At 38.5% G+C, this 23,003-nt stretch overlaps 2 protein-coding genes across 2 annotated transcripts; one reads left to right on the forward strand and one right to left on the reverse strand.

The window, feature by feature from the left end:
* Positions 1-355: 355 nt before the first annotated feature.
* Positions 356-8,060, forward strand: LOC113035024 (max-interacting protein 1-like). Its single transcript, XM_026190260.2, has 6 exons — positions 356-728; positions 1,743-1,845; positions 1,949-1,978; positions 3,217-3,331; positions 5,898-6,069; positions 6,165-8,060. Exons 1-6 carry the CDS (start codon positions 500-502, stop codon positions 6,326-6,328), a joined length of 813 nt encoding a protein of 270 aa, XP_026046045.1. The 5' UTR covers positions 356-499; the 3' UTR covers positions 6,329-8,060.
* Positions 8,061-8,359: 299 nt separating this feature from the next.
* On the reverse strand, positions 8,360-13,352 carry smndc1 (survival motor neuron domain containing 1). The gene is made up of 6 exons (XM_026190262.2): positions 13,179-13,352; positions 12,706-12,825; positions 11,639-11,781; positions 11,017-11,178; positions 9,178-9,331; positions 8,360-9,002 (listed from the first exon to the last, which is right to left on the reverse strand). Exons 2-6 carry the CDS (start codon positions 12,823-12,825, stop codon positions 8,865-8,867), a joined length of 717 nt encoding a protein of 238 aa, XP_026046047.1. The 5' UTR covers positions 13,179-13,352; the 3' UTR covers positions 8,360-8,864.
* Between the last annotated feature and the right edge of the window lie 9,651 nt (positions 13,353-23,003).

Below are 23,003 nucleotides of genomic sequence, written 5' to 3' on the forward strand. Positions count from 1 at the left end.
GGCAGTTGTCCCCGGTATCCAGGTTGAACTATTGATTAGATCTGCCGTTTGATCTTAATGCTTTTTCACTTTTAAACTCTGTTCACATACATATTTAGAGATAACTGAATGCACATGGGAAAAGGAGCATTCGTCATAATTATCCAGTTTATGGCAGCTAAAATAATGCAGCTTTATTACAAATGAAAGCAGTCATTATTGCAGAATGTCACTGGACACAAGTGTGCTATTTGTTACTCTCTTGCAGTATTGATAATGAGGATTTATTATGGCACGGTTGACAATGAATGCAATGTGCATGCGTTAGTGGGAGGGATTATCCACCAAGTAGGGCAAGTGGCTGAGGCTAAGGACTGCAATTCCATCCAGCCTAGTTCATTTCAGTCATCCGCTCAGCGCACAGACGGAACAAGGAGAGCAATTTCAGCGCTGCGTATTTGTCAAAGCCCCCCCAAAAGCCTAAAGTTAAAAAAAAAGAAACAAAGAAAGAACAGAAAAAATGGTAAAGTACATGAGACATCACAGCGAGCTGAAACCCGAAGAGGTCATGTCGGAGTCTGATGCGTCCATGGACCAGCAGGATTTCGGAGAGATGTCCGACTATTCTTTCAGCGACGTTATATACTCCAAATGTTCCGCAATGGACCAAATCGGCACTTTTATGAAGAACGTGCAAGTGCTGCTCGATGCAGCCAATTACATTGAAAACATTGAGAAGAACAACGGAAGTAAGTAAACACGGGCTGCAGGGGATATTAACACGTAATGCGCCGAGCAGACAACAATAGAGGCGAAGGCGACAAAAGACGCGCAGCCCGACAGCAGCCCGTCATGTTTTACCTGCTACTGGGAAACCGTGCCGTCTCAATCGGCCTCACTCTTATCCTGCGTAATATGACCACTCGAAGAACTCCAGAAATCACCGAAATTTGGAAGTCGGGAAACAATCGCATAGCGGAGACAGCCTCGCAACAATAGCCTTGCAGCGATCCGCTCCCATTAAAACCGGTGTTTTTGCAGACCGTGGGAGACGCAGCCCGGCTCATAACGCACGGTTCAGTGTATTCATTATATGAACTAGCACAGCCATGCATGTGTGCGCATTTACGTTCATACATGTAGACGTTTATGACACGAGACATCCAGTTTATACTTCTTTTTTTCTATCATTCCCTCACAGCTAATTTTAAGATTGCGCTCCTAAAATATCATATCCACTCGGAAATCTCGCATTTACGCCCTCTCTGATCTAGACTGCAATGTGGGTTTTTTAATTTCCAATGAAAATTCCTAATTCGAAATCCAACTGCGGGTTTGCTCGGCCAGCATCTGCTTCCTTGTATGTGTTGTTCACATGGTTTCCACATGGAACAAATTGCAAAGTTCTCATTGGTCAGGATCCATGTTTCCAACGCGAGTGTCACTGCAGTTGACCAATCGCGTGCAGGATTTTGTCTGGCGAGGTTTCTGGGAACAGTAGTTCTTGTGTGATTTGTTAAATTCTTCTCGCTTGAGAGCTGTTTCCAAGCGTTTGCTCTTCAGTCTGGACTGTTCTTGATAAGTTTAAATTGACTTGCTCTAAATGAAACTATATGTATATATGCATGGACATTTTTTAAGGTGTGCTTGTGCATTGCACCGAATTTTAGTCATTCCAAGGATGTGTTGCCATTGCTCAAATCCAACCATCTTCTTCCTTGTAGCATATTTAATCCTCTTTATCTTTTTTCTTCTATCACCAGAATGTGAGCACGGGTATGCTTCAACATACCCCGCAACCCAGATTTCACTTCAACAGAAACAACGCAAATTAAAGAACAGGAAACTGGACAATATTCACAATAGGTAGGTTAAAGTCTGGAAATATATTTATATGCATATGCTGTATTTTGCATATTTAAGCCATGTGACCGTTCTGGTTATATATTTATATACCTATTTTCAACAGGTCGGCACACAATGAACTGGAAAAGAACAGGTGAGTGAAAAATCACAGAGGAGGTCACTTATATGCATGTTTAGGTTATAAACACATAATGCAGACAGGTGAAGACTGCACTAAAGAGGGTAAAATAAAGACAATGAAATATTGCGAGTCATACTTCCTTCGTTGCTACCTATGCATAACAAGTTGACTGTGAGGATGAAGGATGGAAAAAAACCCAACAACACGCCCATAGTTGTTAATCGTCTGTGGCAGTTTATCTCAACAGTCGGTTGTTTCGAAATGGAGCTTCAAACTGTTTGCATATCTAAGTCATATGCTAAATATGTTGGCCATGCATTTTCAACATGACTCGCACCAGAGTTCTATAAGTCAGCATGGTATCATCATGGGATTATAAAAAAAGACCTTTTTATCTACAACTCTGATATTTCATGAGTTGTGTGTGATAGGAGAGTGCGTTTTGCGAGGCAAATATAAGGGAGATGTAAGCAGCACTGTTCCTAGAGGACGTGCAGACATTTCCCCAGTCAGCAAATGGGAACCGTCTGTTTCCAGACAACAGGGCTCCTTCGTGAGAGATTCTCAGCTGCAGGTCTAACTGCAGCTTGCGTCTGTAGCTCCAGGATGAGGCAGCCTCTGCTCTGAAACAAATGTCAGGACACATTTATCCTAAAATTAAATGCCCAGCCATGTGTGACATATTCTCACTTTAAATGATAAATGAAAAGAGGAAGAGAGCATCTTCAAGAAGGCTCATAAAGGACTGTTTTCTATTACAAAATGGTGGCCAATGCAGAAGAAAAGAGATGACATCATGACTTGACCTACATTTTACACCATTTTTTTGAAAGGATAGTGAGTGTCCTTTGCCAGTTTCTGCATTCATTCAGACCACAGGCTCAGAGGCTTTGGTGGATCAGAAATAGAATATCAGGCTGACCTCGGCAGTTTTTAAATCTGGGACCAGACAGATCCATATTTAATTGTAAGGGAGTCAGATGGCATAGCTTATGAGCAAAAGGGATAAACAGATAAAGTGCCAGGATCCATTAACACTTACATCACTCATCATCCTGAATAGAATTGATGAGGAACAATCAAGTAGTTTTTGCTTTTTCTAATAAGATACAAATCAAATTGGATGAGGAGGTAATAATCTGACCGGATGAGGATCAGTGCAAATGAATAGATTACTGTGCAAATTCATCAGTCAGTTTTCTGTTCATGTATTATGTTGAATAATGCAGATTGCTCTATGTCATTTACAGGCGAGCACATCTTCGTCTGTGCTTGGAGAGGTTGAAGTCCCTCATTCCTCTGGGACCAGACTGCAGTCGGCATACCACTCTGGGACTGCTCAACAAGGCCAAAGCACATATCAAGGTGTGGTAGTCTAAGGGAGGAGTGTGGCGCTGTAATGGGACTAAGAGCTGATTTCCTCTCAAAAGTAGTAATGCAACCATACTGACATCGAGCTTTTTCTGCCTGACTGCCGACGTGTTAATAGTTTGGTTAATATCGTTTTGGGAAAGCAGCAGCAACAAGATAACCGTTTAGTCAACATGCCGAAAAAGGCCTTATTCACAGCAGGGGCTTTGACTTGTCGTAGCACGAAAAACACAGGTGATACTAATAACATAATGTGTCCCAGCAAGCCATAGCGGTGTGACGGCGAGCCAGCATGAACTGGCCTGAAATCAAACAGAACTGTCTGCTGTGTTTCTGCAAAGTGGTGAGATTCAAAGGCCTGGATACAGGCAAAGTGTGACTAAGAGCAGGACCCTGAAACCAAAGCAACTAAATTCAGTCATGGGTAATTATCAGTAAAAAAAAAGAATAATAAAAGAAAAAGAAAAGGCCTGTTGCTGTCAACAGCAGTGCCGGCATTCTGTTTACAGCAAATTGCTTTGTATATTGGCTCAAACAGGGGGAGAGAGCTGTGTTATTTCCAGCAGCCGCTGCAGGATGAAAAGGTTTGATTTTAATTGTAACTGACTCAGTTCAAACACTAGGAAAGGAGAAGATACGACTAGATAAACACAACATTTATCATAAACTGGCAATAAAGCAACGCTAAATGCTTGCGCGCTTATGGTTTACATGTAAAGTAGGGATTTTTCAAGCAGAGTCACTTTTCCCAGAACCCCGAGATGATTGGACCTTAAGGCAGCTGCTGTGTGGTTGTTTGAGTTTTTCTTCCCCTTTGAAAAAATCTCCCTGGGGATGTTTGCAGGGCTCACTTTTGCAAGGTTTTGAGCCTTGGTAAGTCTTTGATTAGAACTTGTGTCTTTAACACTGCAGGATAACATCAGAATGGGACACTTAACCTTGGACTTAGGAGCACTGCAGCTATCCTGCTATTAAAACTAGTTGACTGACTGAACTAAAAGAGACTTAAAGATTTCAAACATTCAATGCAATGGCTCCCCTGAGTACAGCAAGCAAACTCAGATCAAACTTTGGTGGAAAGATTGGTGCTGTTTTTTTGCCCCGTCTGTACAGTTTCCAGCTGTGAGCAACAGCTAAAGAATGACTAAAGGCTACAATATGAAAGCAATCCTGGCTTGGCAACAGACTCTGAGAGTTTATCACAGTCGGGGTTAGTGAGTAAAGTACCTAAGATGTCAGCTGTTGACTTTGGACTTGCCTGTTTCACATCCAGGAAATGAGGCTTTTGAATGCTGCTGCTTTGTATTTTTGGAACCAGGGGTTGTGCAGTACAATAAAAGGTGGAGCAGGTGCAGCCAATAATAAGCTCTGTTGAGCTGCAGAGAGAAAGGCTAGCACTACTGTCACTTATGTGGAGGCTCCATTATACCAAATTCAATTATACAAACACACAAGTCTATTTAAACGTTACTCAGAACTAGCAGGTCAAAAGTCTTACCCTTCATAATATAATACCACAAATACATTTTTGTCATATTTATGTAAAATGAAGCAGGTGTCACAGCCAAATAAATCTTTATTTATATTTCAAGCTAATATGTCCCAAATGCTTATTATCTTAACAATATAATAGGGGACATTACATGAAATGTAATACACAGCTTTTGCCAATAGGAAAAGCAGTCCTTTTTCAATGAATTACTTTCCCCCAAAATCACTGTTCATTTTACACATTCTGCCACTTGGAACTATAAATGTGCAGCTGTGGAGAAATTACATTAGTTTCAATGTACACATAAGCAGCAAATCTTGTTCAACTGCTGGTTTGTGTGCAAATTATCCAGACTGTGCTGCTATAGTTCCATACATGAGCTTTGATTCATGGGCGTAATGACCGGGATTATGTGATCTTATATCCGTATAATTACAGAGGTTCATAATTGAATTTCAGGACTTTGGTTATTTCTTAGCTTAACAGCTACAATTGCAGTAAACAACTTAAAGTACACACATCCAACAAAAACTACTGGAAATCATAAGTGGACCTAAACTGGACTGGAGTCCAAGTTGGCGAAGGTTAAATGCATAAATTAAAACTAAGAGGGCCAAAAGCAAAACGCTCTTGTCCAAAGCAGGACGGGGTGACCTTTAGATTCATTTGTATAGCGAAGCTCATAAAATGAATTCTCTTCCTTCTCCATCCAGCCATATTTCACTTTTATCCACCACACACAGGCACCATCTATTCCCTTAGATCCCATCCAGCAACTTGCTGTCACTGTGTTAAATAATTTATTGGAAATATCGCATTTTACAGCAGCCATATATATGTACATATTACCACATTATCAACTCGCTGCATACATGAGAATTCTGCCATGCTTTCCATATTATGTTAAACATGAGGAACATTTACAGAGGTGTAGTGATAACGATATCTTTGAAAATGCTTTTTGAAAACACTGACTGGGATGGTTAAGAACCTCACAGATCGCCTGACATTGTTGTTAGGTTTCTGCATAATGCAGTGCTTTTAATTCTTACTCGTGCCACTTTTTAGAAACTTGAAGAGATAGACCGGAGGAGTCAGCACCAGCTGGAGACCTTAGAGAGGGAGCAAAGGCACCTGCAGAGGCAGCTAGCTCTGCTGCAGACCCACGGAGAGTGGGAGCGCGTTCGTACGGACAGCCTGGGTTCCCGCATGGACTCTGATCGCTCAGAGTCTGACAGAGGTTAGTACTTGCACTAAAGGCTTCATTTCATTTCAAATGCAGAGACTGATTTGTATTCATTGGCTTTTTTTATGTGTCTGTGTGTGTTTGAGCAGAGGAAATTGAAGTTGATGTGGAAAGCACTGAGTTCTCCCATGGAGAAATGGACAGTGTAAGCACCAGTGGTGCAAGCGACCTGGATGACCATAGCAGCCGGCAGAGCTCCGCCAGTGATGAGGGCTACTCCACTTGCAGCCTGAAACTGGCCTTTTCTGCTTAAAGCACCAGCCTATACTTTCATTAAGCTGCAGTCTTTTATGGCTTTTACCTGTCAAAGTACCAGCCTACAGCTCCAGTCTCCCTTACCGTTTAGCTAATCTGTCATCAGAAGAACCAGCCCCTATCCTATCTTTACCTGACAAATGAAACATCTCCACCCAAGAACCAGCCTTAAGTTCAGCTCAAGTCTGAAAGTCTAAAACAGTCTCCTTCCAAAAACCAAGCGGCTCCAATTTACACAACCACAAATCTCCAGCAATATACGGTTTCCTTACTTTAAAAGATGACTTAATCAATCACCCGAATGTCCCTTTACCCATTACCAGCTTGAAGCCGCCATACCTGCACTTGATAGTGATCCTTTAGAGGACCCATGAATGCACCTGTGTCAAACACTAAAGGCTAAACTGTACCTTTAGTGAAGTTGATCCTCAGAAACCAGCAAAACAGACAAAAAATCCCAAATACCAGCTAGAAACTCACCATTGGGAACGTTTGCTCCATTGCCTTGTAAAAACAAAAAAAACATGGCCCTTTTTCTTTGGATAATGTATCCAGATAGCACTTCTTGTCAGTGTCCAAGTCAGAGGAAAGGGCTAAAATGTCTGCATTCCAAAATGTTTATCATACTTCTATAACCTCTGCTTTAGGACCCACCAACATCATCGATCCATGTGGCGTCCCTCTTCTTAAGTGACATACAGTCAGATACAGAGAGGTGGTGCAGTCCACCCTTGTTATTCTAATTTATTTTGCATATAATATTTATTTTTGGTATATTTAATTGTACTGTAGCTAGGTCTTGGTCATGCTTGAATGGGAAAAAAAACCCTTGCTGTTAAATTCTTTTATTATTTTCTGTTTCTAAATGTTTACCAAACTTACATGATGTAAAATCCCCACTGAAGCAGTGCTAGTTTAATGCATTACTCGAAATGCTTTCACACTGTGCGTGAATTAAATTTTTTTTAGACAGTAATAAGCTATCCCGCACTTGTCCAAGCACAAAGCTCAAGCAATAATGCCTCTAGTTTTAATAGATCTTCAGTGTTGGCTGGGTTTAGCACATTATTCTGTCCGTCCAACTCCAAATTATAGTTTTCCACTTGCTCCAGCGGTAGTACCAGCTATTCATAATCAACAGTGAAATGATTGTAATGGACTCGAAACGCTATGGTGCATGTGTATTTGAATGTAGCCTTTCTAATCATGTTGTAATGTGCTTTGGATTGAGTCTTACAACCATGTGTGTAGCATGAACCACATAAACACCACAGATTTTGGTTTGTACTTCATTGTTTAACTTTTTTGTTTGTATCGTAGCAGAAAAAGCTAAAATCCTTGAAATCTGGAGACTTGATAATTTGATGTGTATTTGACGCAAAGAATTGCACTGCTGAGCTATTCAAATCCATGAAACCAAATGAGACCATTTATCTGCATTCTTCTGATCCAGTTTCTAAGTAGATCACCACCAAATTGTGTCTTAAAGTGGGTATATGACTCTTGCACCTGTAACCCCCAACATGTTTGGGAAACTATAAAATGCACTATGAAAATGACTTTTGTTAAGGAAGTACGTTGAAGCACACCCCCAGAATGTTTTTCTTGTGCTTAATCAGCCATCCAAGGTGACTTTTTTGCAAAACATGTGCTGCTGGTCCCCTGCTTTGTTACAGTTCCTGATAACTACCCTTGAAATCTTAATAAACCTCTACACAGAAAAACCCCAATCCTGTCTATTTTAATCCCTACTTTTAACGTTCAATAAAGTCATAAGAGTTGTATTAGAACAGAGCAAGTTTCACATGCAAGTCAGGTCTGTGGTGTAGCCAGTTTGCCAATGTTGAGCATCTAACATGAGAAAAGAGAAAAAAAAAAAAAAAATCATGTTACTCAAATGAGAAAATCGGTTGTATTCACAGCTGCAACCTGATGTTGACGACATCGCTTTGCCACCACCTACAGGACCTGACGGGGCCACGACTAAAATACACTGCTGAGATGGTGAAATGATGTAAAGGATCAAATCTTTAAAAACTGAAAACAATGTTTATTTCACTGTTATATGTACATGAGGGAAAACTTAAATTCAGCCAACTCAAAATCAACACCATTATTAATTCAGACTTTCCTAGAACACGTTAATGTTTAAAATCCAGCCTCAAATGCAAAAACCACATCTACAGGCGCATGTTTATAAATAAAACAGATGGTATTTGGCCTCAGTGGACAAACCGCAAACTCTATGGCTTTTCTAAAACACCATTTCCTTTTCTTACATAATAGATGACCTTGCTCCAATGGAGGGCAAGTCCCTCATATGGATTGTATTTGTTGTGCCTAACAATAATAATAATAATAATAATAATAATAATATATATATATGAAACTACAACAATATTTCAAAACATTGGTGTGCAAGCACTTACTTTCAAAGCTTACTTTACTCAAGAAACTTAAATCATGTATAAACACAATGGAAAGCACTGATACAGCTAGTATACAGTGGACTATTATGTACAGGTCATATCAGGTCATTGTGGCATTAGATGTCTGACATTGTATTTGGACGTGTCATGGTACTGGGTCATAGGCTTGTCTGCAATACCACACGTTCCCACTCCCACCTTGCCGTTGACGCTTTCTGGAGATGCAAATATGCTCCTCTTCACCTAGAATAAACAAAAGCACATGGAAATCAACATTAGTAGCTGTTGCAACAATGTAGTACTGGAAAATTTGTATTAATTATGCATTACAAAGAACTTAACAGTAACCTATGGACACATGTCACTAGTTTCAAGCCGATATCTTGGTTTTCTAACACTAGCCTTAAAAATAACTTACCTGGCCTTTCTTGTTCTTTGAGTAGGCTTTGTTGTTGAACTGCTGCCACTTTGACTTTTGCTCCTCTCGTTCTTGCTCCAGCTCCTTCATCCTCTGTACCTTCTTCTGAGCTTTCTTCTTTTTATACTCCCTCTGCTCTGCTATCTGCTCTTTCCTAGAGAGAGAGAGAGAGAGAGAGAGAGAGAGAGAGAGAGAGAGAGAGAGAGAGAGAGAGAGAGAGAGAGAGAGAGAGAGAGAGTCAATACAGATTCCCCCGATTCTAATTTTCTTTCTCAGAATTGTAACTGACAGCATTTACACAGAAAAAATAAAATTTTCTCCAACACAAAACATATTTCATAATAAAGAGCTTATTAGATGGGGAGAATTTTCCTTTAACTGCTGTAAATTAAGGGTTGTTTTCTCACTTTATTGAAAATAAAGTGCTCTGCTACTGGAAAGCGGTACAAAAAGAATTAACTGTGTGTTGCTGTACACCCAACTGAATCTGACAGATTTTACCTTACCAGCCAAAAGCAGGTGCAGCAGATCTATTCAGCAAAAGACTTTCAGATCATCATCATCAATAATTAATTTTATCTGAAAAGGTAACATGTACAATATTAACAAAATGTTGCCATTCCAGGCATTGTACCAGAGTTAGCTTAAGCTAATTTGCATATCGTTAGCTTCATAGCATAAGTGCCTAAGTCATTGGACTAAGTCAATGACTTAGGCACTTATGCTATGAAGCTAACGATATGTAGTCCCACTTTACCCATTTTATAGACTAATTAGTGTGCGCAGGCCTCTGCTACCGATTTGTACTTGCACTTGTTTCTCATCCTGCCTTCAAAAACAACTGACTGGACCGCTTCAGTCCCACGGTCCAGTCAAGCGTCAACACTAATTGCCGCAGCTGCTTTAGGGCTGCTAAGCTATCATTTTAGGTTCCTATAATTTACTGTTAGCAGTTTGCTGCCCTTTTTCATTGCTCTGTACGGTTGATGCAAAAGTTACCCATAGCTTGATAGTAAAATTCTATATTGTTTTTTCCTAACAAACTTTTTTTCTAATGGCGCTACATCCTTTTGTGTTAAGTAGCATGCAGTTAAGTTTAATTTTGTTATTTTCTTTTAATAAGATTAGCTAAACCAGACCTTCCCAAAGTGTGGGGCCCGGCGTGGTATGAAAAGGAAAAAAAACAAAACAACGCTTGGACACTGCTAGTACGGGGCGCCCACAGAAACGCAAAGCAGGAGATGAAGCATCGCTGAATATGTTTCCAAACCAACTTCATTCTTAGCCAAAGACTAGAAAATATGGTGAAGCATATCTACCCTTTCGTTTCACCTGCACAAGTGCTAAGGTAGGTCTCAACGGCAGAATTGGTTTCCCTTGCGTCGGGAGCACGCGCTGGGCTCTTCAAATCACAGACAAACAGTATCCCACATTCTTGATTTTTAGTTCACAAACACTTGTTGTAATGACTAACTACTCTGGACATTTTGGAGATGTTAGCTCTTTATACAGTAAAGTTACAGCGGGATACAAATAATATCAGGCTCATCCTGCCACGATTTGTTCCCCCTGTCTATTCTTGTAAAACAAAGGGGGGCCCAGCAAAAAAAAGTTTGGGAACCACTGAGCTAAGCTAAGTTCGGCTTCAATCACTTTGAGTTATGCAGCACCAATTCTTCAAAGTTCTTGTGTTGTTAGTTCTAAAGCTTTAAATCATTTAATTGTGTCTCAATTGTCCGTATGGTTGATTACAGTTGTTCCCATTCCTGTCCTTGATTTAAGTTCAGTTTTATATGCACAGAGTTTCATTGAGTGAGTTAGAGAAGAGTTTGTTCATACCTCGACTTTGGCTTCATACTCCCATCCTCCTCCAAAAGCTTTCCTTCCTCTACTGCCTTGAGGTTCTGTAGAGGAATCACTTCAGCATTCCCATATCCAGTGAAGGTAACGGCTGCAGTGCCGTTGTCTCGGTCTATCTCCTCAATCTCCGCTTCATAAATCCTGCAAAAAAATCCCGTCTGTAAGCAGGTGAGTATGAGCCAAATACGCCAGGTCTACTTTATAAGTAAAGCCTAAAACTAACATATAATCTGTCTGTTAAATACAACTACACATCTTACACCATTTTCCATTTTTACAATATATATTTATAAAAAAAACTGTACACTTGTTTCCTTGAACATGGCTAAATGTGTGGATTTAAATCTAAAATTGTTGCTTATAATATTGTTTTTACAATGCTGTCCCATATCAGTATAAATAATCTCATTTCCTTGACTCACTGAACAAGTACAGTTGGAAATGTAGGTATTTGACATGTGCGACTAACATGCATCTACAAAAATAATAAAGTAAATAATAAAACAGCTACTACAAATCAGATGAGGGTTTAAATTGCAGCGCTATAAAAAGTATGTGGACACACATAATGTTTTCATTTAAAGAGGCTGCTGACACTCACTGTCCGTCCTGACTCCACATAGCCAGACACTTGTCTCCCACTTTCCAGCCATGCTTCACAGGAACTGTGTCCGAGCCACTTGTTTTGGCAACAGTCTCTGCCGGCTGTGAGGTCAGGAGGTCTTTTGTCAAATCAATGACTTCCTGCAAAATACATAAAAGGAAATCAGATTTTCATTCTCCATCAGAAAATATAGTTAACAGTAACAAGTCGCTGCAGTTGTAACAATAAAAAGAGAGTGACAGAAAGTGCAAAAGTATCATAATATAAATCACTGTGGCACGCCCCACAATTAAGGTTTAAAACATTAATCAGTTAAGGAAATCAAGCTCAACTGTAAAGACAGTCAGACAGAACTTTAAAACATTAAAATAGGAATAACACAAAATATTGTCTTTTGAAACATTTCAGTTTCCTACAAGTTGGAATGCATGCTATTGGTGTAATTTGTTAAATGGGATATTCTCCACATAGGATAAAACCTTATCAGGAGATCATCGGTTCTTTTCCACAACACAACATCAGTCCACACACTAGGGAGCGTCAAATTATTTTATTTATATATATATATATATATATATATATATATATATATATATATTCCCAAGCTAGGCGAGTGGCTCCAGCAGATCCCGGGAATAACATCGGAGATCTCTGTCCAGAAGAACGCAGTCCTGGGAACAGCTAAGATACTGCGCAGGACCCTCAAGCTCCCAGGCCTCTGGTAGAGGACCCGAGCTTGAAGGATAAACCGCCCGCAGGGTGTTTTTGTTTGTGTGTGTGTGTGTATATAGTAAGTATTATTGTAAGTATTTAAACTGTTGTAAATGACTTGTTGAACTATAATCTGTGAAACATCTCTCCTGAATGATAGCAAATAATTTTGAGTCAGAAACAACATTATATAAATTATTTTTTTTACACAGTGTTTTTTTTTTCATTTATTCAAAACTTATAAATAATTCATTTATGTTTTCGTTGTGTTACTTTAAAAGTAACAGCAATACATCACTTGCTCACCTTGCTTTAAAAGAAGCAATTGTCTACTATGAGTAAATTAAACAAACCTGTAAGTCTTTTTGGAGTTTAAGAAGGTCTTCATTGTCTGGATCAGTAGATAGAGCGACTTCAACTTGCTGCAGCTGGGCTTTGTAGTTGCTCAACTGTTTAACCAAGTCCTCCGACATCTGTGTTGACAAAACAGGGAAAATGGCTACTTGCGTTAGCACAAATCCTATAATTCAGTGACAAACGGAATAAATATGCGTGCTAGCCTGGATTAGGCATATGCCGAATGTACAAACTTCTAACGTAGGCTGTGTAAAACCCGTAACGAGTGAAAGCTGTGTCACAAAAATACTAAAGACCATGATTTACGTTTTGTCTCATATAGCATCCGCGCTAACATGGCGCTAAACGATTAGCAAGCAGGGTTCCCTTGGCCCTAAAATTGCGTAAATTTAACGTACGTCGGCTAATGCTAACTATAAGCGGCACACTGGTTGAGAGACAAAAATAACAGATTACTGTGTAATCTTACCTCAATATCAATACTCTTTGCCGATAAATATAGTAAGCATTCAACTCTAAACCTGATATCTTTGTTCAAAATGCCTGCTTAAAAAGAAAGAACAGTCCGCTCTCTGTACTTCCGTCGCGGACAACCAGCCGGAAACACATTGAACACGCTCTCGCGATAACAGATGGGCTCTGATGTCGCCAGCGCCCCTGACGGTGGTAATAATATTGTCTCTTTGCATATTACAAGTGAACCATACCCTTATCCTATAGGATGAAGATTATAAAATAAAAGCTTAAATATTTTGGAGACTCCAAGGGTAAAACGATAAATCAAAAGATTGTTTAATTCAAATACGAATCAGGTCCACAACAGAAAAACTGAACTTCCTACAACTCACATACTATGTATTATGTAGGGATGCATTTTTGTAAAAAGTTTATATATGCTCATAATGGGCATGAATGTCACGATAATTTGTGGCTTTAAATCTTTGATATCTTTGATCAGTCTTTTTTCCAGAGTGCAATGATTCTGTTGATCCTAAAGACTTTAAAAAACAAAAACAATAATTGGCTGCACAAGTTTGAATTTCTCACATTCTTACAGCATTTCTCTAAACCAAATGGGGTCAAGATTATACACCCAGATTCAAAAATACAAGCAAACTCATTTAAATCCTTTAATAAGTGGTGCTCTGTTCTACAATATATTTTAACTTGACAAGGCCAAGCCCTATTAACCTTTTATTAGTGATCATGATTGACTAAAACTTGGTAGTTTCTGTTTGCCAGCATAAAAAGGATTTGTTTGACAGCATTCATTGGACAGAGCAATACTCAGAACAATGGTAAAGTCCAAGAAACTCAGTAAAGATCTAAGAAGGAGAATTGTAGATTTTTGCAAGTTGGGAAAGTCTCTTGGAGCCATTTGTAAATAACTGCAGATTTCAAGATCATCAATTCAGACAATTTTACAATTTTAAGTACAAGTTATTCAGCTCATGACCACTTTGCCAAGGTGTGGAAAATGGTTCAAATTGTCACCTCAGATGAGAGGAAATTGGTTAGACTGTTCAGGAATGACCCAGGAATCACCAAAGTTCAAGCCATGAGGTCAAACCTAAGAAAACTGTACCAGCTGTCAAGCATGGTGGTGTTACCATCATGCTCTGGGATAGTTTTGCTGCCAGTGGTAATGGTATATTGTGACTGGAATAATAAAAATGGGGACTACTTCCAAATTCTACAACTTTACCTCAAACCAACAGCTAGAGCGTTGAAACTTGGGCACAATTTGAGGGTTCCAAAAGGACAATGATCCCAAATACACATCAAAACTGGTTTAGATTGAGAATAGAATAGAATAGAATAGTCATTGAAGATGTACAACAAAATTGTGGGTGCTTTACACCAACTCTGATGAAACAAAATAAAGCTGGCTTCATTATTCTGACCTTCCCAAAGCCTATGGCTTTGGCTACTAAAAGCATCTGGTCGAGGTGCAACATCCTAAGAGACATTTAACCAGATATTAGACCATCATAGACGTTATGACGATGCAGATGTTAAATATTAATATTAACAATAATTCAGTGTCCAACAACCCTGTTAACAACCCTCAGGTCAGTGGATCAGAGTTTAATGGCCCATGTACATATTTATTGGCTTTTGAAAAAAAAGCTTGTATTTCTATATTTTTAAATATGAATGCAGTTTAGTTAACACAATATTTGATACTATTTCACTTTCATTGTGAGAAATGTTATGAACGCCTTGAGATTAATATGGTCTAATACAGTGGTTCTCAAACTGGTGGTGCTTGGGCTCTCTCTAATGGTATGCGGAAAAATCTCCAAAAAGAATTTTAAGATTAATTAATATACCATTGTGGAGGCATTGCACAACACACAAGAGTTCCTGAGGCTCTTCTGGGAGTCGACCAGAAAAACGTCTCCCCTCCCGGAGCGTGAGTCCTCTGTGAAGAGCACCCTTTCCTTATTGCCAGTGATCGTCTCTGCTACAGAGCGCTGGCAGGCTCATTTCCCTGTTTTAACCATCATTTTTAAATGGACAAAACTTCAGTCAAGAGAACTACTGATATAATCCATCCACAACACGAGGTTAATCATTAATATACTGCTGCATGGGCTGTAGTTACATTACAGGTTTTAAAAACTGAGCTTTAAAATGAATAGTGGTAATAAAAACCGAGAGAGGCCGACAGTGATCACTGATTGTTCAGATTAAATAGAAAAAGATACAAAGCATTAAAACATGTTAAAAACACAACAGCCTTAATAAACACAGAGCAGCTCGGACCCGCAAGCAGGTTTCATCACGTCATTGCTTAAAGATTGGATATCCCACCTGCTGTGAATGTTTTAATATTGTTGTTATTATTATCACTTGTCACGTCCTGTTTATGAAGGTTAAAATAATAACATTCATATAAGAAATATAACTGTCTCGTGTAAACTGTATATGGTGGTAAATAAATAGGTCTATACTACTATACTACATATATTTTATGAGGTGGTACTCATTGTGAAAAGTTTGAGAACCACTGGTCTAATACACCCCATGCCCCCCTTTAGACTTACCCCTGTTTGCTGCAGGTATTGCTTCCATGGAAAATAGGAAGGCTACTGTATCATTTAAGCACCAGCCTGTTATCAGACTAAGTTAACAGTTCATGTGCATATTTTAATAACTGGAGGCTGCAGATTTTTCTCAGTGTAAAACAAAAGGAGCAGCTTTAAGTTTGTTGCTTTAAGTTTGTGCTTTGATGAAAGACTCCCGCTAGCTTTTTCCCAGTAAACGTTTTTATTGGTGATTACAGGAACTGCGTCGCTGTTTTGCAACTTTACAAACACGTTTTCTTTCACTCGACCTGAGCTCACCGTCTTGGAACCGGCCCCGCCCCTTTGCTCTTCGCGGTGTGTAAACAGACGCCAGCTCCACGTTCAACACGTTAAACTGTGCCAACGTCATCGTCACTGCTGCCGTTGTGTTATGAGTGTTTCGGTTAAAAACTGGCGGTTGTGTGGGCTTAATGCAGTCAGACCTTTTATTCACACGCTGCTCTTAACTACGTTTCTATTACAGCTCTGTTTTTAGTTACAAATGTCCCTGAAACGTTCGCGGTCGAGTTCCCATGGTAACAGTGGCGCGCTACCGAGCCGTGCATTAAACGAAGCAAAGAATTTGTGTGGACATTTCTTTACAATCGAATTATTCGAATTACTCGATGAACCGTTGCAGCCATAGTTCTTTTGTTTGCCATTTAACCGTCATTGAGTGGATTTTGTTTTTGTTGCACAATTCAGATCAGCTATGGTTGCAGACCATCTCCCTACAGTTGTATTTTTCAAAATCAAATCAAAATCAAATCACTTTTATTGTCACAGCACATGTGGAGGTACACTGGTACAGTACATGTGAGTGAAATTCTTGTGTGCGAGCTTCACCAGCAACAGAGGTGTGCAAAAACACAATAACATAAGAACAATCGAAATATAAGAATGGCCAAATCTGAGAGTAATATGAATAAATGTATGTAGCCCTGGCTATATAAGTAGCTCATTATTTAAATTTGTTCATTAATATTGATAGTTAATTGCAAATGTTTAATGTGTTCAAGAATGTATACAAATGCCTGCAAAGTATGTGATGTGTGTTAGTTAAATGCACAACCTTTTTATTTGTATTTTGAGGTTTATGTCATTATTTTTGATATGGTATTGATATGTACTACAGCTCCAGTGAACCCTGAAGTAGTCTCAGATAGAGGGGTGGAAGTAAGTGGGGAGCCTTGTGCACTCTGCAGGAAGCGAGAGAGACGAGAGCTGAACAGTGTCGAGTGAACGCGGAGTTTAACAAAACACCATATTTCTGTCATTATTTTAAGGATGTGGAAATGTACATACATTCAATATCAGACTCCACCAAAAAAAAGGCTCTCAAAACAATTTATGTATGTGAATTTTTGCGTGTATTCTTATAATTGTTACCTTTTTCTTTTACCCCTGGTTTTGTGTGTTCATGTTCTGTTGTTTTGTATACTTCATCTGTTCGTATGTTGTATACTCATTGTTTGTTAAATAAAGTTTATAAAAAAAAACTGAACGCAGAGTTCATAGAAGGGCGACCGACGTATTTTCGGGTTGACGGATAGTTAACTGGAGTCGAGAACTGTTGTACCCTACTGTGAGGTAAATGTGAATTTTGTCTGACACTTGAACCCAATGTTATTGTGTAAAACGGGCTAACTGCTAACCGCGACTAGCCGCTAACATAGCCTAGCATATTCGCTAAGCTCTTGTTCTGCTCATCTAGGGTTTGAGAGTAACGAAATTTCTATTCTCTGTATGTCCTGTACATGTGGCAGAATTGACAAATAAAGTTGACTTGACTTGCTCTGTTTTTATTTATTAAGCTAATGCTAAGATTGAATGTTATCGCATGTGAACTGGCATTTAGCGGGGTTGTGTGATTCAGTAGGAGGAGACGGACGTCTTGCTGGCGTGTCAGAGAGGTCCCTTCTGCTGGTGTGCTGAAGTTATGTGTTCACGTGGGAGCACGTGGAAAGGATGACTGTGAGTGCTGCTGCCGCGGCCTGCTGGTAGCCGTGACACAGTTTCTCCGCTATCCCCTTGAACTGCCTGGAGGTGTGAGTACTGTTGTTTGCACGTGCTTTTTATTTTTACTGCTTGGCAACAAGTGAAGCGACCGGGGAGAGAAAGATGGCGGAATAAGCGGTTGTACAATCTGCGGGTCTGATTAAGAAACGTGATTTTGATGTCCTGTAAAATACTTTACTGACAAACTGTTACTCCAAAGGAAGTAGAACGCAAGCGAAACCCCCTGGAAGTTACTTTGACAGACCTTCAGGCAGACACAAAGATAAACTTAGAGCGATAAAAATGGCTAACCCCAAGCTAACAGGTAGCCTCTCCGACCATGATTACAACCTTGCTGCTATGCGGGAAGCATGTGAGGATGAAGATATAGAAGAGATGGAACTTCAGAAAGAGATCGGAAGACCCATAGGTGACCACACTCCGTTACCAAGTCCCAATCCCCAAAAAATGAAAAGCAAAATAACTGAGAAGCAGGTGAGCATCGAGAATGTATATGAAGTTTTACTTGGCTTCACAAAGAGATGCGAGGAAAGGTTTGATTCGCTTGAAAAGAAGTTGGAAGCCTTCGAACAACGCATTGAAGTAAATACACAGGCGACCCACAAAAACAGAGAGGAAATTGACAAGCTGACGACGAAGGTGGAGTTGCTGATGAAGGAAAACAAAGAATTAAAGGAGAGCTGTCGGGAGAGTGCACGTTACCGCAGAAGATGGGACCTCAGAATTTTGGGTCTGACAGAGAAGGACAACGAGAATACACGTGAAACAGTGATCGGCATTCTAACAAGAGTGGTTCCTGTATCAGTGGAAAAACTGCAGCTCATGGTTGATACAGTACACCGACTGGGGAAGAAAGACAATGCAGTGAGCAACAAGGTGCCAAGACCAATCACCATACAGTTCAGCATGAGGACGGCAAGGGATGAAGTATGGAGGAAATCCAAAGAGGCCAGGGTCTGCAAAGAACTGAACATAAAATTTAAAGAAGACTTCTCCAAAGAAGACCGTGAAGCTCGGATCAAGCTGTGGCCCAAGGTGCAGGAAGCTCGAAACATCGGCAAAAGAGCATTCCTAAAGGAGGGTTATGCAATAATAGACGGTAAAAGGATCGATCTGTGAGATGCACTTGAAGAAGTCACTACAAGTTAACCATAAAATGTGGGTATGTATGTGTGTATATATATGTTTATATATACATATCTGTTAAAAATACACAAATAAAAAATAGGAGAGGGTCAAAAAGCAAAGTCGTAGTTAAATGTGAGCTATACAGAGCTAAATTGCCACATATAGAAAGGGGTAGTACTGTGATAGGGTCGGAGTACTGTTATGATTACATAGGTAGGACACTAGGCTTATTCCCGCTTCAAGCACTTTTTTTTCTTCTAGTAAGTGCCAAGGAAGCCGTTACTGTTCTTGTTTTGTATTTTGTTCTTGCGTTTTTTGTTTTTGTTTTTTGTTTATCTTATAGATGGCTGTTCTATTAAGTTCCTTAAATGTTCGAGGCTTAAAAAACAATGTCAAACGTAAGGCCATGTTTTTATTCTGCAAGGAAATTAAGGCAAACATTTTGTTTTTACAAGAAACACATTCTGGTAAGGAAGAGGAAACATTTTGGAAACATCAATGGGGAGATAGTATTCTTTATTCACATGGTACTACTCACTCAGCAGGAGTAACGATCTTATTCAACAAATTTGCAGGGAGAGTTATTGATCATAAAAGCGACGGAATGGGGCATTGGATCATGGTGTTGGTAGAAGTCTGTGAACAGAAAATTATTCTTATTAACGTGTATGGATACAATAACAGGTCGCTAAATAGAAATATGATGTCTAACTTAAGTAAATTAATTGCAAAGTGGAGTACTACATATGGTTCTACCCAGGTGATAATTGGAGGCGATTTTAACCTGGCTCCTAACTCATGGCTTGACAGACAACCACAAAGAGGAAATCAACCAGAACACGAAAGCATTATTTGTGACTTATGTACGACAACCAATATGATCGATTATTGGAGGATGACAAACCCAAATACGAAGAAATATACTTGGTTTAGTCCATCAAATAAAAACGTATGTTCAAGATTAGATTATTGGCTTGTCTCCCAAACAGTATCATCATATGTTACGAAATGTGAGACCCAGTCAACCCCACTTACTGATCATTGTCTGATAAGTCTCTTATTATCTCTACGTAAACAACAATGATCTGACAACATATGGAAATTTAACAATAGTTTATTACAAAACGAAGACTTCTGTAAACAAGTTAAAGAACTTAAATCAGAAATTAACAATATGAGCATGACTAATGTCAGTAAATGGGAATGGTTTAAATATAGTGTGAAACAATTAGCTATAGAAACGGGAAAGAAAGTGCCCTACGCGTATGTGAACAGAAAAATCTAATTGAACAAATTCATTTATTATGTGGTAAACCCTGTATGACTGCGGAAGAGTCAGAACGCTTACAATCTTTACAAAATAAGCTAGATGAGGTGTACTTGATTAAAGCTAAAGGAGCATATGTAAGGTCTAGAGCCAAGTGGATTGAGCATGGAGAAAAAAATTCATCTTATTTCTATAGTCTAGAGAAGCGTAGACAAACAAAGAAAAAAATAACTAAATTGAGTAAGGATGGTAGTATAATTGAGGAACCAAACAAAATAAGTGAGGAAATTAACATGTTCTATAGTAATCTGTATAAATCAAGAACTGAAAAAGAAAATGCAGATATCTTTTTTGATATGATTAAAGATCAGGTTAAAAAATTGGAAGAGGATGATAAAACATGGTTAGAAGAAGATTTGAAAATATCCGAATTAGATACAGCTCTAAAACAAATGAAAAATGGAAAATCGCCTGGAATTGATGGTTTAACGATTGAATTTTATAAAACCTTTTGGCAAGACATTAAAGATTTGTTATTTAATGGCTTTTTGGATTGTTTAAAAAATGAAGAACTATCCCCAACAATGAAAACAGGATTAATAACCTTATTACCCAAACCAAACAAAGATTTACAAATGCTAGACAATTGGAGACCCATAACACTTTTATGTAACGACTACAAATTATTAGCCTTAGTATATGCAAATAGGCTTAAAAGCGTCTTAACCAAATTGATTGATGAGTGCCAATCAGCGTTTATCAAAGGAAGGCAGATTCATAATAACATAAGATTAATATTAGATATGATTGACTATCGATCCTTTATTAATTCAGAAAGTTTAATACTATTTATTGACTTTTTTAAAGCATTTGATTCAATAGACCATAATTTTTGATTTAGATCTTTAGAACTTTTTGGATTTGGAAACAAATTTTGCAAAGTGATCAAACTGTTCTACAAGCAAATTTATAGTTATGTTTCGCTCAATCCAGGCATAACATCTAGGATAGACATATTCTGTGGAATTCGACAGGGTTGCCCAATTTCTCCAAAATAATTTATTCTTTGCACTCAATTAATGGCTTACCTCATTGTGAACCATTCAGACATCGAAGGAATAAACATTTTTGATATTGAACTGAAAATAAGTCAGTTTGCAGACGACACAGTAATATTTTTAAAGGATAAATCAATACTCGAGAAAGCATTGAATGTCATTTCAATTTTTTCTAAAGCTTCAGGCTTGTGTCTGAACCTAAAGAAGTGTGAACTTTTGCCACTTTATGATTGTTTGGAAAATAGCATGAGGACGATTCCAGTGAAAAATGAAGTTAAGTATCTAGGCATCTATTTAGACAAAGACATCAACACTAGAGAATCAAAAAACCTGAAAGACAAAATTGATGGCATGTCCAAAACACTAAATCATTGGTTGACGAGAGATATTACAATTTTTGGACGCAATCTATTATCCAAATCAGAGGGCGTCTCAAAGATGGTTTATCCAGCATACTCACTATACATTACCCCGAAAAGTATTAAAAAGATTAACTCTATAATCTATCAATTCATTTGGCGCAATAAAACACATTACATTAAAAAATCACAACTTGTCAAAGATTACGCTAAAGGTGGTATAAAGTCAACTGATTTTCAATCAATGGTTGGAGTATTTAAAATAAACTGGATAAAAGCCTTCCTCTTGAAACCTGACTCCATATGGTTCCATATCCCAAAAAATATTTTCAAAAAGGTGGGAGGGTTGGATTTTCTCCTGAAATGTGATTTTGATATATTGAAGTTGCCTGTGAAACTGTCAGAATATCATAAGCAGGTCTTGTCTTATTGGAAGATGGTGTTTGCCCATAACTTTTCACCACATTGCTCCACCTTGTGGAATAACAGAACAATTACAATTAATAAGAAGTCATTGTTTATTAAAGAGTGGTTTGAAAAAAACATAATCTTCATAACAGACTTACTTGATGAAAGGGGTCAGTTTCTCTCAGTGGGTGTTTTTAAGGCTAAGTTTAACATTCAGTGTTCCCTTAGAGAATATGACAAGGTTTGTAAGGCAATCCCCTTACCTCTGTTGAGTTTGATTCAAGGTTATTTGTATTACTCTAAGGCACAAATTAGTCTACCTTCTTTACATCTAAACCAGATTCTTTTGACGGATAAAAACTGTAATAATAAAACCATGAACAAGATATTTAAAAACAAATTATTTCACGACTTTAACAGTAACACAAAACTAAAAGGGAGTAATATTAAAATAACGAACAAATATACGCACTTTTTAAAATGGCCTATCCCCCCAAAGTCAAAGAAATGCAATTTAAAATAATTAATGGATATTACCCAGCAGCTGAAATGCTTAAAAAAAGGTTTGGGTTTGAGGTAGAGCCATGTGGATTTTGTTCACAAAAGGTGGAAAGTATTGATCATTTGTTTTTTTCCTGCTCAGTAACAACTGACTTTTGGCAAGATCTAGTAGACTGGTCGAGTATAAGAATAGAGGGGATGACCCCACTGACTCTAACACAAGTTTTATATAATAATGGTGATCCATCTAAGGAACTGTCCATGCTACACAAGGTGGTGATAATTATGGGCAAATACCACATACACAAATGCAAATGGCAAAGTAAAAGACCTTCCCTAACTGTATTGAAAATTGAATTAAAATCTTTTTTGTCATCTTTAGAATTACTGAGGGATTCATGTAAAGAGGCTGCTTTGATATGCGACAATGGGACTCAATCTCTATCCTTTTAATGATTGTGTTTTTGGTGTACTAAGTAAGCC

The sequence above is a fragment of the Astatotilapia calliptera genome, chromosome 13 (assembly GCF_964374335.1).
Source record: "Astatotilapia calliptera chromosome 13, fAstCal68.1, whole genome shotgun sequence".
Classification (NCBI taxonomy): Eukaryota; Metazoa; Chordata; class Actinopteri; order Cichliformes; family Cichlidae; genus Astatotilapia; species Astatotilapia calliptera.